The 17,500-nt window shown below is 41.3% G+C and overlaps 2 protein-coding genes across 3 annotated transcripts in view; both read right to left on the bottom strand.

Moving 5' to 3' along the window:
- Positions 1-8,476, bottom strand: part of aralar1 (calcium-binding mitochondrial carrier protein aralar1) — a 178,842-nt gene extending 170,366 nt beyond the window's left edge. For both annotated transcript variants that reach the window (XM_080270721.1, XM_080270720.1), the window contains exons 1-2: positions 8,405-8,476; positions 1,849-1,932 (exon numbers count right to left, since the gene is read on the bottom strand). In XM_080270721.1, coding sequence (XP_080126847.1) covers positions 1,849-1,932; positions 8,405-8,443 — 123 coding nt within the window. In that variant the 5' untranslated portion in view covers positions 8,444-8,476. The remainder of the gene's footprint in view (positions 1-1,848; positions 1,933-8,404) is intronic.
- A 574-nt stretch (positions 8,477-9,050) lies between these two features.
- LOC145397649 (carboxylic ester hydrolase-like) overlaps positions 9,051-17,500 on the bottom strand; it is a 13,678-nt gene continuing 5,228 nt past the window's right edge. The window contains exons 8-13 of the mRNA XM_080270689.1: positions 13,677-13,864; positions 13,448-13,530; positions 12,369-12,596; positions 11,900-12,023; positions 11,416-11,658; positions 9,051-9,233 (exon numbers count right to left, since the gene is read on the bottom strand). Of these exons, the coding sequence (XP_080126815.1) occupies positions 9,051-9,233; positions 11,416-11,658; positions 11,900-12,023; positions 12,369-12,596; positions 13,448-13,530; positions 13,677-13,864 (1,049 nt within the window). The remainder of the gene's footprint in view (positions 9,234-11,415; positions 11,659-11,899; positions 12,024-12,368; positions 12,597-13,447; positions 13,531-13,676; positions 13,865-17,500) is intronic.

Genomic DNA, 17,500 nt, shown 5'->3' with positions numbered 1-17,500 from the left:
TAGACATATCTATGAGTTATTTAAGAGGAGCCTGTGGAGTCACATGGAGAGACAGGCTGGCAAATGAGGATATAAAGGAGCATTGTGGTGTGGATGTGGATGTGATAGGAAGCATTAGGAGAAACAAACTGAGGTACACTCAATCCTCGTAAATCGCGTGTTTATAAATTGCGGATTCGTAAATCACGGCTAAGTGGCTGTCAGACTGCAGGCACCCTTAAATCACTGTTAAGTCACGAAAAACGCGGACCTAGGCACCCAAGTGGGCCTTTTCCGAGGAGAATCATAAACCGCGGCATTCAATTTGAAAATCGCGATCCAACAACCAATCACCACCCGTCCATGGTGGCAAGTGTGCATACTAATGCTGCCACGTCGTTGTTGTTCATCCCGCCAGTCCGCACACTACAGACCATCACCGTGGAGTACTAGATCTACCTGCCTTTATTTTGTGCACCTTCCCCCCCCCGCCGCTCTAAGCAGTATGGCATCAAGAAGCAGCCGCCATTGTCGTACAGTCAACATTTGGAGCTCATTTGTCGTGCTGAGAGGGGAGCACCCCCACCTCATGCTGAGAGGTTCTAAGTTCTTCCCAACAACACCCCACTCCATTCACTTAAGCAATATCATCATAGGATTAAGGTGAGATCCCTTAACATGGCTTATTTCTATTAAATACATGCACTAAATATTCCTAAATTTGTATGTTTGTGTTTGATGGTGCCTAGATAGGTGTAGGTAGGGTGCTGTGGGGGGTGGTTGGCCAAAGTCCAGACCCAAATTCATTTTTCACATAAGAGTTAATATTTATAAACCACGGAATCTGTAAATCGCAGCAGTGGTACAGACTCAAATTGCCATGATTCACGAGGATTGAGTGTAGTTTGGCCATGTGGAGAGGATGGAGGGTGAGAGACTGACAAGGAGAGTGTATGTGAGTGATGTGGAGGGGGGGTGAGGGAAGGGCAGGCCGATGATGAGATGGAGGGATGGAGTGGAGAGGTATAAGAGAGAGGGGGGTGTGAGTTGGGAGCAGGACAGTGAAATGGCAGGGGACAGGGCGACATGGAGACGATTTGTTTGTGGTCACCCCGTACGGGATTGGGGCGTCTGGCAACAGATAGATAGATAGACAGACACATCTAAGCTAGTAAGAGATGAGGGAAGGGTGATGTCCTCATCAAAGACTACCTAGATTAAATTGATCAGCTCTATTTTCAGGATACCTCTGATGGGTGGGTGTCAGGAGAGAGGCATGTAGTACAATGTTCTGACTGTAGTGTTTACTGCCCTGAATGTGGAATGAGACTGTAGGTGTTTTTTCGTGTTCTGATGGAGGTGTTTATTGCCCTGTATGTGGAAGGAGCATGTAGGTGTTTCTTACTGCCAGCATAGGAGTGTCTGGAGGTGGGATGCTGCTGAACAGGGTTTAATAATGATGGTGTGGTGACTTTCATGTACCTATGTTGTATAGCTCTACCGTATTATGAAGAGGTGTTGTATGTTAGCACTAGCTTAGAAGAGATTTTTCAGAGCTGAGTAGTTAGATACAACTTTAACTAATTCCCTCAGTACAAGAAACCCTTCCTAAGCTGACTAAAATGGTTTAGAGATAGCATGAGGTGGAGAAGTATAAGTGAAGGAAGCTGTGAGTCAGACAGTGGGCAGCCTTATCTGATAAGAAGACAATGCCACCTGTGGCCACCCCTTCTGCAATTAAAGTATCTGTCTATGGACGGACAGATGAGAAGGGTAATAAATAATTAATAAATGAACAGAATAAATAAACAACTGAACTGAAGATGTTAGGAGGATAAAATATAGCAAAAAGCCACAACAACAACCTACCTTTCCAGACTTTGCCTCGGCCTGGCAGTGGGCTTGGACAGCGACAAGACTTATGAGCCAGTCAGCCATCGTGGGGGAAGCACTCTGGAGGGAAGAAGCGGGCAGAGGCGCAATGTAAACAAAACCATAACAAAACATAGACGGGGGCAACTAAGGAGTGTGGTGGGTGCTGGGACGAGAGCATGTGCACTGTGCACAGAAGTGAATAACATATGCAGAGGGGAGCATGAGCAGAAACGTTAAAAACATATGAATGGGGCATATACATCTGTGCAAGATTAGGTGAAAATCTAGGAATGTTCCCATGCCTATAATACAATACTGTAGTTTTTTTTATGAAATATGTCCTACTTGACACGTGATGGGTTTTAAAAAGGTACATGTGTAATTTTCAGATTATTAATGAAAGAATCTCATACAGAACTTTTTCCTTTGTAAGCCCTGATTATCACAGTCACAGGCTCAAAAGCTTGTGGATACATGAAATTTTCAAGTTACTACATACAGAATCTCAAAAATTTTATCAGGCACACTAAGACTAACAGGAGCTATTGTAACCTAAATGTGAAAGCATGAACTGTCAGTTGTAACTTTGGTATCATGTTATTGCAGTTATTTCCACTGAATTTTGGTTTCATAAATGCATTACACAACTACACAACACTGAAACTTAATCCTTGTCATAAAACTTGTCCAGATCTGTGAATGGGAGCTTTCCTAAATTGTGTTTCAAGGGTTTTACAACAGGTATATAGGTGCTTTAAAAATAGCAAGGAAATATTTGTAATGTCTGGTGAAATACTGCAAGGGTAGAGCGGGTGTCCTAAACAGGGGATGCATGCTGGTGTGGCAAGACCAAAAAAATTAATAATAAAGAATGAATAAATAAAATTACTTCCATGAATCCAGTATACTGCACATTCATTTAAATCAGCTGTTTTCTTATTCTGTTTTAGAACAATAAATTCTTCTGCTTAGCCTGAAAAACACAAATTATACTCAAGATAGGGTAAATAAAAGCAATAAATGATATATGAGCAGTAATTAACATTTGACAATGAATACCCATGACAAATACCTTTATTTTTAAACAGCAGTATTGGTAATCATGAGAGAAATAATATAGCTAATTACTCTCTTATGGTATGGTACAGGGAAGGCTCAGGAGTGGTTACCAAACTAATTTTAAACACAATCCAATACCGTAAAACATCCTCTGGCTACCGGTACTTCGTGTTCATGTCCACATGAACCTGGGGCCACGACAACAACAACAATATTGCACTTAGAACAGCACATAAACTTAGTACAGAACCTAACCTTTTTTAAACGCATCAGCCTAAGTGGGTAATTTATTTCCAATGTTATATACACAATAGAAATGAGCCTTCACTGTAACCTCAAGCAAAATTTAACTACTTGATGCAATACTGGATTCTCTTTGCATTGTACAATAAAAGTAATCTGTATACACTATGTACAGTAAAAGTAATCTGTATACACTATGCAGTACACATATGATACAATACAGTACAGTAATACTAAACACTGAATGGGGGTGGAATATTCATGAACCCAAATGAACATAAATTAGTCATGCACAATGTATTGTTAAAAAAAGTATGCACATGGCTTGCATAACACCATTCCTCACTTCAAAACTGAGGAACCATACCACTACAGTACCGTAACCGATTCCTTTGCAGCTGTCTGTGTGGTATAAAGACGTACCACAACCAACTCCTTTGCAGGCTGTATGGTATTAAAATGTAGAGGAATTCATTGTATTGGAAATGTTGCTGTTATGTATGTATGGTGTGAAAGTACAATGCTGAGTTTGAAACAAAAGACATGAAAAGAGAGAGAGAGAGCATCATTATCGCTGTCAGAAATAATTGTGTGACATCCTTGTAGTTCTTCAATATGATGGTAATGTAAGATGGCCAATGTATATACCAGTATAACAAATACAATAATGTACACTATACTGTATGTGTATACTGTATAATTAGAAGCTACTGCAAAATGAAAGTGCTGGGAAAGAGAGTGAGATTGGTACTGAACGATTAAATTAAATACCGGTACTTTCAAATTTGTTTTAGGCTTATGCAACAATTCCCCGTTGCTTGTTTAGTCAAATCTCAGTAGGTTTGTTTGGAGTACTGTCGTTGCATGACAATGACGAAGTCTGAATATAAACAGCAATGTAATGGTTGCCGCAAGAAAAACGGTAACTCATACACAGAAACAGGCAGACGAATGAAGATAGATGTAAATTACCTTCATACAGTGACATATAAGGCAGTGAAGCATGACAGGGAAGTTGAACATTGAGAAGTGCAATGAAAAATGGTTGGTGATATGGAGACACTGACACCAAACAAATAGGCTAACAGTGCCGAGTCTGCAAAATGTCTGCATGAGAGCGAGTAACGGCACACGATAAACCTAACTCAGACACCAGCACAGTAATATCAAAGCTAAACGCAAGAGACATGGGAAAGGCCTAAATCTACAATGCCATATACAAGCAAACTACCACCATTTCCTATAACAAAACTTATAAAGCCAGACAAACCACTTAAACAATGCCACGTTCCCTTCCTTGAAAGCTTAGTAACCACCAACATGGAAAGACTTAAAAAAAAATAAATAAATAAATAAAGCCTTAATAATAATAATAATAATAAAAGTACTGTGAGTTAATAAGCTACCTTTAGTTACCTTTGTGGTGTGATTTCAAATGACCACCACCAGTAAATGAGCAAATCTTCAGTTTTGCAAATATTTCCCTTTGAGCACATCCAGGGGTGCACACAGGTCTTTGACAGAGGGTACCATGGCTACAAATGTAATTCATCTGTACTACAAAATAATAGTACATCCTCCCAATGAAGAAGCAACAACAGCAACAACGTATCACTTCAAACAATGATAATTCTTGCAGTATTACCAGAAGTTGCATTTAAAAGCAGAAGAATATCATGTAAAAATTGTACTGACATAATATCAAGTATTCCTGAACCCTTTCATGCTTTACTTAAGTCATAAATAAGGAAAGTACAAAATCCAAGTCCTTCCATCTTTTCCCTGTGTTTCAGATTTTGCTTATTATTATCCTTATTTACTGCAAAATCAAAATATAAAACTGTTCAGCATATACTTAGTATTATGTCAAAGCTATTTTCACACAATATTCATATTTTTTGGTGCAATTTGTGTTAATACTATGAAAATTTCCAATGGCAATATTTTCAAATTCCTTGTAAGTCCTCCCACCAGGACAATCTCACCCCCAATACAAATTGCCTCCTATACCTAACACTACATTTCACAAATATACTGTATACACAACTTCTCAACATTAGGCTACACAGATTGCCTCAACAATATTCCTCCTACACCTAACACTACACTTCACAAATATATACACAAACTACACAAAACAAAGAGCCACCCAAAGCCTCTTATCAAACAGCATCCATCATGATCCCATACCAGACATTTACTGAACAGAAACCATTTTTCCCAGTGGGACACAAATGTTCCTGGCTAGACTATGTGGCAATTCCTCATCTCTGCTTCAGCACCGACACACAATAACAACTCAAACTCACAAATACTGCAATCCACTATGCCAATACTATTCCAGCCCCTCACACCACAATAGACTAACGCTGAACTCACCTCACTTGAACAACACAGACCTGCGATGGATGTGTCTTGGTCAACATGCAATAATCATTACGTATTGGATTGTGTGTGTGTGTGTGTGTGTGTGTGTGTGTGTGTGAAGCATGTACAGTATTTCATAAAGGTTCTCTTTCTCTTTTTACTTTGTTTTATACAGTACGATATATTTACTGTGTCAATATTGTCATGTAAAGTAATTTATACGGTAGTACAGCAGGACTACCGGTAACTAAAATCAACCCCTTCTGTCTGATTATGCATTTTTTTCCAATTTATTCTTGCTGCTACTAGATGATTTTACTCACACTGAAAAAGATCTTTAGGAGAGATAACGTCAATTCAGGCTGTATCAAACCCCACCAGTTGAAAACTCTGTCCTATGCTGAATAAAATAATTACGTGAAGAATAAAATCAAATGTCATCACACTGAAAGGGTGAAGATTAAGTGAAGTCACCGCATGGTGGTCGTGTACGAGGTGTGTCGGCAACATTAAACTCCTCAGCTATTATTAATCCCTTCAATATGATATCCTCTATTTAAATCTTGCTATATTCAGTCAGTTTTATTAATATTACGAAAGATTTTTGCAATAATGGGTTAGACAGAGGCTTCATTAACCGCTTCAGTATAAGACAAGTCTTCAGCTGAATAAAGTCATCTGTAAGTAGGAAGAATAAAGTCAAAGCATCATCAGAAAGAATAAAGTGTTTCCCATTCTTATCTGTGTTCAACCTCGTCACCATCATCACCCTATTTCCTCCAAAAAAAAAATAAGCAAAAACAAGATTCTGCTTTCATGGTTAGGTCAGATCTCATTAGGTTTGGTGTGTATAATATCCATTTAGGTTATGCTCAATTGTTTAGTTCTACTGCCCAGTAATACAAACATCTCTCAGTCCCATTCCTATCCCTTAAAAGGAGGATGGAGGATTACAGGAAAAGGAAAAGTTAGCCTGAAGTCCACGGGGTTGATGTAAAGATGAGCGAAGGACCACAACCTCATTCACGGATGCTCCAGACGGGATGTACCGTAACCTTTCACAGTTACTGTAGGTTACGTTTTATTATGCATAGCTTGCATAATACCCCCAAAATACCCTTTACTGAAGCTTTAATCACACTGGTTACATCCTTCTTTTTTAATTTTAATTTTTTACAGATGAACAGAGGATGGAAAAATAAAATAATAATAATAATAATAATAATAATAATCCATACACCAGTCTACAGGTGTTCTCCATTCATGGAAAAGTTGTAACAGCTGGATTTGAACTGCTGTAGCTAATTTTTTTTAGTTCCAAACACCTTTATCCCTCTTAGGAAAGCCACTCCTATTCTAAGGTGTTTATTTATGCTGCATCTGACCCTTCCAGTGCATTAAAGTCTATCCTAAGTTGAATAAAATCATCAGGAGAGAGCAAGAATAAACTGAAAATGACACTCCTGGCTTAAAGGGTTGATGTATTTGTTAAACTTGTCTCAGTTTTCACTTCTGCATTTCCTTATGCTTTTTTTCTTTATTTTCATAACTTTAAAAGGCAGTACAGAAAGCAAATTTTCATCCTTAACCTTTCAAAACTGGCTTTTACTTAAAAATGTTCCTAATTCTTATTTTGTTATAATGGATATATTAGTTTTTCAATGTTTTTAAGCTTTCAAATGTTGCATATATGACTTTAAGTTCCTATTGTGTGGTTAACTAATTTCATCACTGGCCGTTCACTTTACATCACTATCTCCCAACATCAACCATGATCTTCAAAATATCTCCCTTTTTCAGTGGGAATTTTAGCATAATCTACAGAACATTGAAAGAGCAAAAAGAAAATGCTGAAAAATAAGAGCAGGAAACCTAGCAGACTTATTAATATAATGATTCAGTGTTGGATGGGAGTGATGCCCATTTCATGATAATGTTATGTTCCTTTAAACAGCAACTGTCACTAAGATAATGTTGTAGGATATGTTTACAATGTGAGTCTATTTCAACGTCAGTGCAGATGTTGACCACAGTACCAGTGTGTGAGCAACAAATGACAAGATCCAGTATACAGAACAACTCCCAGTTATCCACCTAAAAATGTTGACAGATAATTCCGAAAGTCGTCAATGTAATAAATAACTCCACCGCCAAAATACAAATGTTCAGAATTATTAATGCTTACTCAACCCCAAAATTCCACCTAAATTCTAATCCATTTTTAAGTAACACAACCACTGCAATGGAGTGACATTAACATCATTCCAGTACTGTATTAAGTGTGCAGTGCAAATGGAAAGAATAATATTGACTTCGATCTTTTACAGCATCTTCTCTTAAATGAAGGTTAAAGCCAACAAAAAAAAAAACAAGGTCTACTGCATTATAAAACCTTTTGTGTCTGCTACACAATTATATATAAAATATTCAGCTTAATATCAATACTCCATATCCCACCATGAACTACTGTCACTCCTACCATACTATATAACAAATACTAAAGTACAAGGAAGAGTAAAACCCTCATAACCTGTACGAACTTTAAATCATCATATAATTTACTACAAGTCCATAAAGCAACAGACAACTGTAATATGATGCATGACGACTGTATTTTAATGAATGTATGGCCTGCTGGAAAACTGTAGTATATAAAAATAGATGTCAAAGGTGTCGTGTGGTGTCACAGGGTGCCATGAAGTGTGTCGTGTCACGGTCAGGTTTGCTTTGATTGATCATTATTGGGTACTGCAGTAGAGGGGAGTCAAGGTGAGTGCAAGGTGAACCACTTCTGTGTCTTTGCGCATGAGCAGCACCAAATCCCCCTCACGCCACCAACGCACCAAAACACATACAAAATAGACACAAGATCACTAATTACCGTATCGTTGGTCGAGTTATCCGAGGAGGAATTAGCCATGATCACTGAACACACAAGAGGAGCAAATGTTATCCTTTACGAAGACCTCCCTTCCTCCCGGTGGAGTTCGAGTCGAGATAAACAATCCAAATTTCTTCACTAATAAACTGTTTGCGTCAATAAAATATCAAACACTTGTAAGCGTTTGCTGGCAAATTGGCTTAATTATACGAAAATCCTTCAAAATATGTCAAACAAACAATTCAAAGGGACTTAGATCACAAAATCCGATGCTCTTTTGTTTTTCACTCCTGCGGCTCGGGAGATTTTAGGTTGTATGAATTATGCAATACTTATTTTCCTTCACGAATATTAGTGGGTTAAAATTAAATAGTAATTAAAATCCTATGGCACCCAGACAAGGGATGAAGGACGTAGTATTGACCGACAACCCTTCTGTGCACAGGTTCAGGTGGGACTAACCGGCACTGGGAATATTACTGGAACCGTGTGTCGACTGCCACCTAAAACCTGCCTTGCTATTGGTCGACAGGGAATCTGACCAGCATGACAATTTCCGATCAAATATTTACTACTCTAGACCCTTATCCTGAGCCTATTTTGAGACAGGGAAGGAGATCTTTAAATAGGAAGCGGATTAAACGGGTCAATGGATATGTTTGGTTGAAAGTGTTGCCATATGCGCCCATCTGAGTGCCAGCGCTGTCATCCCGCTGGCACGTGAACACTGCATCATGATCAGTGCCGTATGGCAACTCTCACCAGCTGATTCCAAGTCACGTGATTTACACATGCCATTGACGCAACTTGCAGCTTCTGTTTTATCTCCCTGCAAATGACCTGGCAAACATATCAAAGAAATATTACAGAAGAGGAGTACTAGTAAGGGTGTTAGCGGCGTTTATGACCACTGTTATTTAAAGATTATCAATAAAAAATCCGCATCAGCTGCTACGCCAGGTTATACAATGAGGTTGGGGAGGGTTCCTACACTGCAATCCAAGCTTTCTTTCACAATGCCGACCTACCAGTCTGCCAACAAAGCATACTCTGCCTCCTGTTGTTGCACTGTCTATCAACTTAGTCCCAGCCAAGCTTTTACATGTTGGAGCATCTCTAGCGGCTGCCCTGTCCGTCTGCCTTTCACTATCGTTTTAAGGACGTAAGGTGCTTTATTTCAGTAGACTTAGGCAACTTTAGCGAAGCCACACCACACCAAACCACAAACGCCACACAATAAACCGAAGACCATTAAATGAAGGGTTACGAAACGCCCGGACTGTACTTTTGCACCTGTTTCCTCCTCTCTTAAAGCCAAACTCACTTTCATTCCTCTTCTCCTCTCATCTTTGCCCATGTTCCAACCTACCATATTTCTTTCTTGTCAAGATACACTTTCCTCTTCCTCGTCAGTTTAACATACAGTACACTGCCTCTATGCTCGTCAGCTAAGCATATATCTCCTTATCCTCATTCTTAACATACTTTATTTTGCTCGTACTTGTTTACATACACATCCCTATCCTCATTTTTGTCAACATGCCTCTTCCTTTCCTCATTGTCATCAACATACCCCTTCCTTTCCTCATTTATATCGATATACACTATCCTCATTTCTATCAATAGAGGTTACACTTTCCTATCCTCATTCTTATCAGCATGCACATTCCTTTCCCCATTCTTATCAACATACACCCTCCTTTCCTCATTCTCATCAACATACACCTTCATTTCTTCATTCTTATCAACATACACCCTCCTTTCCTTATTCTCATCAACATACACCCTCCTATCCTCATTCTTATCAACATACACCTTCATTTCTTCATTCTTATCAACATACACCCTCCTTTCCTTATTCTCATCAACATACACTCTCCTATCCTCATTCTTATCAACATACCCCATCCTTTCCTCATTCATATCAACATAACCCATCATTTCCTCATTCATATCAACATACATCTTCCTCTTCTCATTCAATATACACTTTCTTTCGTCCACTTTACATTCTGGATCGTTTCATTCGCAAAAAGATATCGCTAAGGCTGCTGCATCTTTGAATGATCGTCTTATGACTGAAAGGGAATTTAAAAGTGCATATCTTCATTAAATTATTCATTTTTAGTACATTCTCTTAAGTACAAACAATTCAAACAATTTTTAAGTTTTTCCTCATCTTTGTTAACAATTCTATATTAACATGTTTCTTAAATGTATGCTTAATATGTTTTTTTTTTATGCATGGAAGAAGGAACCAAAAGCTAGATGCCCGTAAGAGTATAAGCCCGTGTGACTATTCCCAAGAAAAAAAAAAAAAAGATAACAGAGCTAAACAGGTAAATAGGTATTATAAGAGAATGAAAGGAAGGGCAGTGATATTGGAATGCATTTAGTGGAAGAGGGAAGGGTTTGGAAATTGTCTATGATCCTGTTTGCTGATGATGCTGTTAAATGAAGATGGGTGGGAGTTGCGAGGCTTGGTGAATGAGTTTGAAAGTTTGTGTGTGTGTGTGTGTGTGTGTGTGTGTGTGTGTGTGTGTGTGTGTGATGGCACCTCACTACTGAACAACTACATGAATAAAATGCTATAGGACTGCAGTGGCATCGTCAGAGGAATGGCCTGACTGACAATTCCCGAACTACCCTTGGTCATTCCAGCACCCATCCCAAATTTCCATACCTCCCAAATTCCAGAGAGTTACCTTTGAACCACTCCATTCTCACACCTGCCCACCCCTGTTTTTAACTCTAGATGCGCCCCTTGTGTAGAAAGTAAGATAAAAATTTAGTTCAGACGCTGGTAATCTCGACAAAAAGAAAAAAGCTGACGAAGATGAAAGGTTCCTGAAGAGACGATGGATTGAGAAACATGATCTGTCTTTTGTCGTTAGTGTGATTATTTGTTAAACTATCTATCTATTTATCTATCTATCTGTTTAGTTATTTATTTATTAGCTGGTCGTACGAGGAAGGGAGGCTGCAGGGTTTTAATGAAGCCCTCTGGTAACCTCGCCAGAGAAGGATGACGTGGCCGAAGGGTTCCTGGAGATGCGACTCCGGAGTGTGAGGGAGCCAGGGCCAGGGTAGGTATCCCGGCGCCTGGCAGCCCTCACCCACAGGCACCCCACCACAGCCGCCACCACAGCCACCACCACCACAGCCACCAGCACCCACGTGGCGATGCTGAAGGCGTACGAAACCTCTGAAGTGCTGCCCACGTACTGCAGGGTCTGGCGCCAGAAGTTACGTTCCTGGAAAGTAGTAGTAGTGGTGGTAGTAGTAGTAGTAACAGTAGTAGTAGTAGTTGTAGCAGTATTAGTAGTAGTAGTAGTAATAGTGGTAATTGTTGTTGTAGCCATAGCCTGCGTTCCTATTAAACACCCATTTTTTTAACACAAAGTCAAGGGGTGTCTCTTGTATTTAAGGCAAGAGAGATGGCAATTTTAGGCCAAGTTAAAGTGAAGAGGGTATAGCATGTGTCCCAGTACTTACATTGCCCCTGTAGGGTGATCTAGAGAGGCCTGGGGTGAGAGAGAGTTTGTAGTAGGTGACAGGATGACCTGGGGTGAGGGGTGGCCATAAGGGGAGACTGCCCAGCTCTGCGCTCTGTGGCGACCTGAGGGGAAAGAAGAGGAAAGAAGGAAAGAAAGAAAGAAAGAAATGAAAAAGTCATCATCATCATCATCATCTTCATTATCGCCATCATCATTTTCCTCCTCCTCATCATCATCATCGTCTTCATCATTATCATCATTAACATCATCATCATCATATCTTCATTATCATCCTTTTCATTAGCATCATCATCATCATCATCATCATCATCATTATCATCATCATCATCTTCCTTATCCCCATCATCATCATTATCATCATCATCATCATAAAGGAATGGCGCCAAAAACTGAATAAGCGTTTGGAGGGGAAAACAAAGAATCCAAGGCGTATAACGTCCACCCACCCTGTATGCGTGAAGGCGGCCCAGATGGTAGTGAGGAGAAGGGACATTTCCAGATCTCGATGCGGGAGCTTCGGGGCATGTCTGGGTGGGGAGAAGAGCAGAGGGAGTTCCTGACCATGTGCCACCCCATCCAGCACCAAGCCACCATGTACCCCGGCCTCCACAGCTGCATGGTACAGATCGGACATGGAGGGGAGCATGACGGAGGTGTGGTGGGTGAGGAGGTACCTGGGGGGGGGGTAAGAGATTATTATGGTGCTAGTCACGAAGAAGTGCTGTGGATAGAATAAATGGCTTACAGGAAACCATTAGGAAACCATTAAGCTTGTCAGTGTAAAGCCACCTGTAAAGGAAAGTAATAAAAAGCGACAGGAAAAGTGGGAGAGATAGGGAGAGGAGGACAGACACAGAAAAAGAATGATAAAGGTGAAGGAAGAAGTAGGCGGCACTACATCAAGTGAGTGGATGATGGTGAGAAATAGGAAATGAGGAAGGCAGACACAGAAAAAGAATGATAAAGGTGAAGGAAGAAGTAGGCGGCACTACATCAAGTGAGTGGATGATGGTGAGAAATAGGAAATGAGGAAGGCAGACACAGAAAAAGAATGATAAAGGTGAAGGAAGAAGTAGGCGGCACTACATCAAGTGAGTGGATGATGGTGAGAAATAGGAAATGAGGAAGGCAGACACAGAAAAAGAATGATAAAGGTGAAGGAAGAAGTAGGCGGCACTACATCAAGTGAGTGGATGATGGTGAGAAATAGGAAATGAGGAAGGCAGACACAGAAAAAGAATGATAAAGGTGAAGGAAGAAGTAGGCAGCACTACATCAAGTGAGTGGATGATGGTGAGAAATAGGAAATGAGGAAGGCAGACACAGAAAAAGAATGATAAAGGTGAAGGAAGAAGTAGGCGGCACTACATCAAGTGAGTGGATGATGGTGAGAAGTAGGAAGAGAGGAGGAGAGACACAGAAAAAGAATGATAAAGGTGAAGGAAGAAGTAGGCGGCACTACATCAAGTGAGTGGATGGCGGTACCTGCCACAAAAATGAATAAATAAATAAAAAAGTAACTCACGTGTACACAGGTGCCCTAGACGATGAAGCCAAAATGGAGGCAGTGTCCCATATACAGGAAGTAAAGAGAAGATCCGTGAATACCTGGGGATCGAGAGGGGAAGATTGAGGAATACTGATCCGTAAATACCTGGGAAGAAGCAACACTTGGACGGAAATTGGACCAAGAAACTCAAAATGCAATCAAAATTCTCTCTCTCTCTCTCTCTCTCTCTCTCTCTCTCTCTCACCTCCGTCATCTCACCAGCCAGCGTCTCAATGCTCTGTGACGCTTGTGACGTGTAGTAATAGGACGTCACAGCATCCGCCACGGCCTCTGCACTAGACTCATTCGGCCATATTGAGGTGATGGCGTAGCGAGCCACTTTCTCATACACCCCCTGGGCACTCTTTTCGCCACCTGAGTACACTATTGCACCTGAGGAGAGGAAGGTGGGGTGATTTTCATTTTTGTCTGTCTGTGTCTGTCTATCTGTCTGTCTGTGTCGTCTGTACCATATTCCACACCATTACTCTCAGTCTTGACCTAATTCCTCCGGCAAGGTCCAAGCTTCACTTCTGTACGTAAGAGTTGGGATCACAATGCTGTTATGTTGCTATTTTCTTTTATTTTATTTATTTTTGTAGTGGGAAGTAATTCCATCTTGTGCACTGTTTGTGATAAGTGGGTGGATAAGAGATGTAGTGGATGTAGTGGTAGTAGAGGTAGACTGCGAGATAATGCTGATTTCATGTGTGCGGTGTGTCGGGGAGAGCAGGTGGAGATTGTCAGGTGTGAAAGGATTGAATTTGCTGGTGAGTCTCTTGAGTGCGTGGAAGACTTGTTATTTGGGAGACATGTTGTGTGCTGGAGGTGGGGCTGGAGCTAGCTCTGTGGCTAGGGTGAGAAGTGGTTGGAAGAAGTTCAGGGAGCTCTTGCCTCTTCCAACATTGAGAGGACACTCCTGACGTGCTAAGGGGTCTTTGTATGCAGCATGTGTTAGGAGTGTAATGCTGTATGGCAGTGAGACCTGGGCAGTGAAGGAGGATGATATTCGCCGGCTCAGACGTACAGAAATGACAATGATTAGGTGGATGTGCAGTGCGTCCCTGCGTCCAAGGCCTGGAGGGGCTGGGTTTACAATGGAAGAGTTGAGAGGTAGGATGGGACTGGAGTGTATTGGTGTTGTGATGAGGAGAGGTAGATTGAGGTGGTTTGGACATGTGGAGAGGATGGGGGATGATAATTGGGTGGGGAGGGTGAGAAGTGTCAGTATTGGGGGTGGGGTTATGAGGGGTAGACCGAGAAAGACATGGGACGAGGTCATTAAGTGTGACCTTAGGGTTAAGGGAGTGAACAGGGAGGCTGCAATAGATCGTGCAGCGTGGAGAGCCGCCATTAGGTGACCAAGGCCGACACATGCAAGCATGTTGGAGCCTTTAAAAACGAAAACGAAAACGAAGGGATACATAACTGCCTTGCTCGAATTGAACCCTGCCTAACCTCGAATGACCTAATCCAACTTAAATCAACCCAACCTAATCTAGCTTAACCTCACCTAACCCAGTCTAATTGTATTTAACCTCACAATCTCACGTAACCTCCTCATACCTAACCTAACCAATTCTGACGCAGCCTAACCGCATCTAACCCTACCTAATCCTACCCAGTCTCACTTAACCATACCATACCCGACCTAACTCAACCCAGTCAAGCCTAAAATGACCTAATCCAACCGAACCTAACCCAGCCTAACCCAACCAAATAAAACCCAACCCAAAACCTATCAAAACCGACGTATTCTAAAGCAATCTAACCTAATCCGTCTATATCTAGTCGAACTGAAGCCAACCCAACCAAAAATTACCTAATCAGACCAAACCCTGCCCAAAGTGACCTAACCTAACTTTCGATCGGCTATAAATTCGCTAAAAGAAATTTTGCTGCCTGAAAGTCTACGGATGTCACATTCCAAGTTTCGCCTATTCTGTGTTCACGTATAAGTGTGTGTGTGTGGGTGGGTGTGGATGTATGCGTTCAGGGATAACTAGATGTATTTAAAGATATGGCTGTGTATATAGAAATAGAACTTTGTGTGTAGGGTTATGAATATGTATGTGTTGATGAATCGACGTTTGTGAAGATGTTATCGTGTATGAATGAGTGAATGTGGGGCTACGTGTGTTGAGGTGGAACAACTTTTGTTAATGTGAGGTTGGGGTTACGTAGGTGGAGGTACAGCTGCGTGTTGAGGTTACATATGTAGAGGAGTGGGTGTTTGTGTGGAGGGATGGCGTGTGTCCTTGGAGGCGAGGCTATGCAGACCTGTGGCTGTGTGTCTGGAGGTGTGGCTAGGATGCTGGTGTGGTTCTATGTTACGTTGTCTTTGTCTTTATGTCTGTGTTTTCGAACGTGTTCATGTGTGTGTGTGTGTGTGTGTGTGTGTGTGTGTGTGTGTGTGTGTGTGTGTGTGTGTCAGGCTGACCATGGCGGCTAACACACCAACAAGTAAACACATTAAGAGTTTAATTAATAATTCTGTTGATGATGTTAAAGTCGGCATTGAATCTTTAAAGCAATCAATTTCTAACTCTACATCTTCTAGAAGCCTAATTTATAATGTGTTGAACCCTACCTTAACAGTTCACGAGATTTATAAATGTTGTGGTAAAACTAGTGAGGTACACAGAATGGCATTTAGTCGGCTGCGGGTAATCAGTCACAATCTGGCTATTGAGACGGGCCGTTGGAGGTGTGTCCACTGACTCAGCACATACGTACAGACGTCGGAATAAGTTGGTTTCCCTTTCCGTGTTTGTAACGCTGCTCGATTGAGAGGTATCCCCTCCCCCTCCCTGCCTCATGGTCCCACACTCCCACCCAACCCCCCCACTTTTCTCTCCGCCCCATGACTCCACCCGGTACCCTCCATACTCTTGCTCACAGCCAGCTAGGGGTTTCTGTACTTCAAGCAGATTTATTTCTGTGTGTGTGTGTGTGTGTGTGTGTGTGTGTGTGTGTGTGTGTGTGTGTGTGTGTGTGTGTGTGTGTACAAAACGATATTAACCAGCCTTATGCAAAAATATACCGTTAAGAAAATCTTTGACTAGTGGAGGTGCCTGAGTATTACCATGGCAACCTCCCACACCATCAAAGTTACATACACACATTACCCCATTAGCAAGCTCCACTAGAGAGCATTGTGTGTGTGTGTGTGTGTGTGTGTGTGTGTGTAGGTGAATGTGTTGTGAGTGGAGGGGGGGTGGGGGTTGTATAGTTTGATGTTTTTGCAGTGTGTGTGTGCGTGTGTGTGTGTGTGTGTGTGTGTGTGTGTGTGTGTGTGTGTGTGTGTGTGTGTGTGTGTGTGTGTGTGTGTGTGTAAGCTCACTACTCGTCAAAGGACCTTGGTAATACATAAGAAGACATGCTATTAAAGTTGCGGCACAAATATATTTTAATGTGCTATGATGTCAACTTCACTCAAAACAACGCCACGCTTCTTCTCCCCTTTCCTGTCTCCTTGCCATGCGTCTGTCTGTCTTCCGTCTGTGTGTCTTTCTTTCTGCCTGTCTCGCTATTGCAAACCACAAACAACTCTGAACTGTCCACAACTTCCTAGAATATCATAGTATCCTGCATTATACTGCCTTTTTTCAGGGTAACTTGACCCAGATTTTCGTCCTTTTGCCGCTTACTTCACATGGGTCATTGGCAGAAAAGGGCAGCGCTCCGGCTCCTCTTCAATGGCACTTTTTTGTGACTTACATATTCTAGTATTAATCTATTGCTACAACTCAGTATTCAAGTTGGAGAGATGAAAATTTTAGGCCAAGTTTGAGTAAAATGGGAGACATGTTATGTGCTGGAGGTTGGGACTGGAGTGAGGAATGGCTAGAGTGAGGAGTGGTTGGAAGAAGTTCAGGGAGCTGTTGCCTCTCCTGACATTGAGAGGGCTCTCCCTTTGTTCTAAGTTATCTTTGTCATGTGTTAGGAGTGTAATGCTGTATGGTAGTGAGACCTGGGCAGTAAAGGGAGAAGATATTCACAGGTTCGAATGTACAGGAATGACATTGA

This window comes from Coenobita brevimanus, chromosome 42 (assembly GCF_032717465.1).
Source record: "Coenobita brevimanus isolate Jiangsu-jjx chromosome 42, ASM3271746v2, whole genome shotgun sequence".
In the NCBI taxonomy this organism is placed as follows: domain Eukaryota; kingdom Metazoa; phylum Arthropoda; class Malacostraca; order Decapoda; family Coenobitidae; genus Coenobita; species Coenobita brevimanus.
Note: the sequence above shows the minus strand (reverse complement) of the source record. Positions and strands in the feature narration are given on the sequence as shown.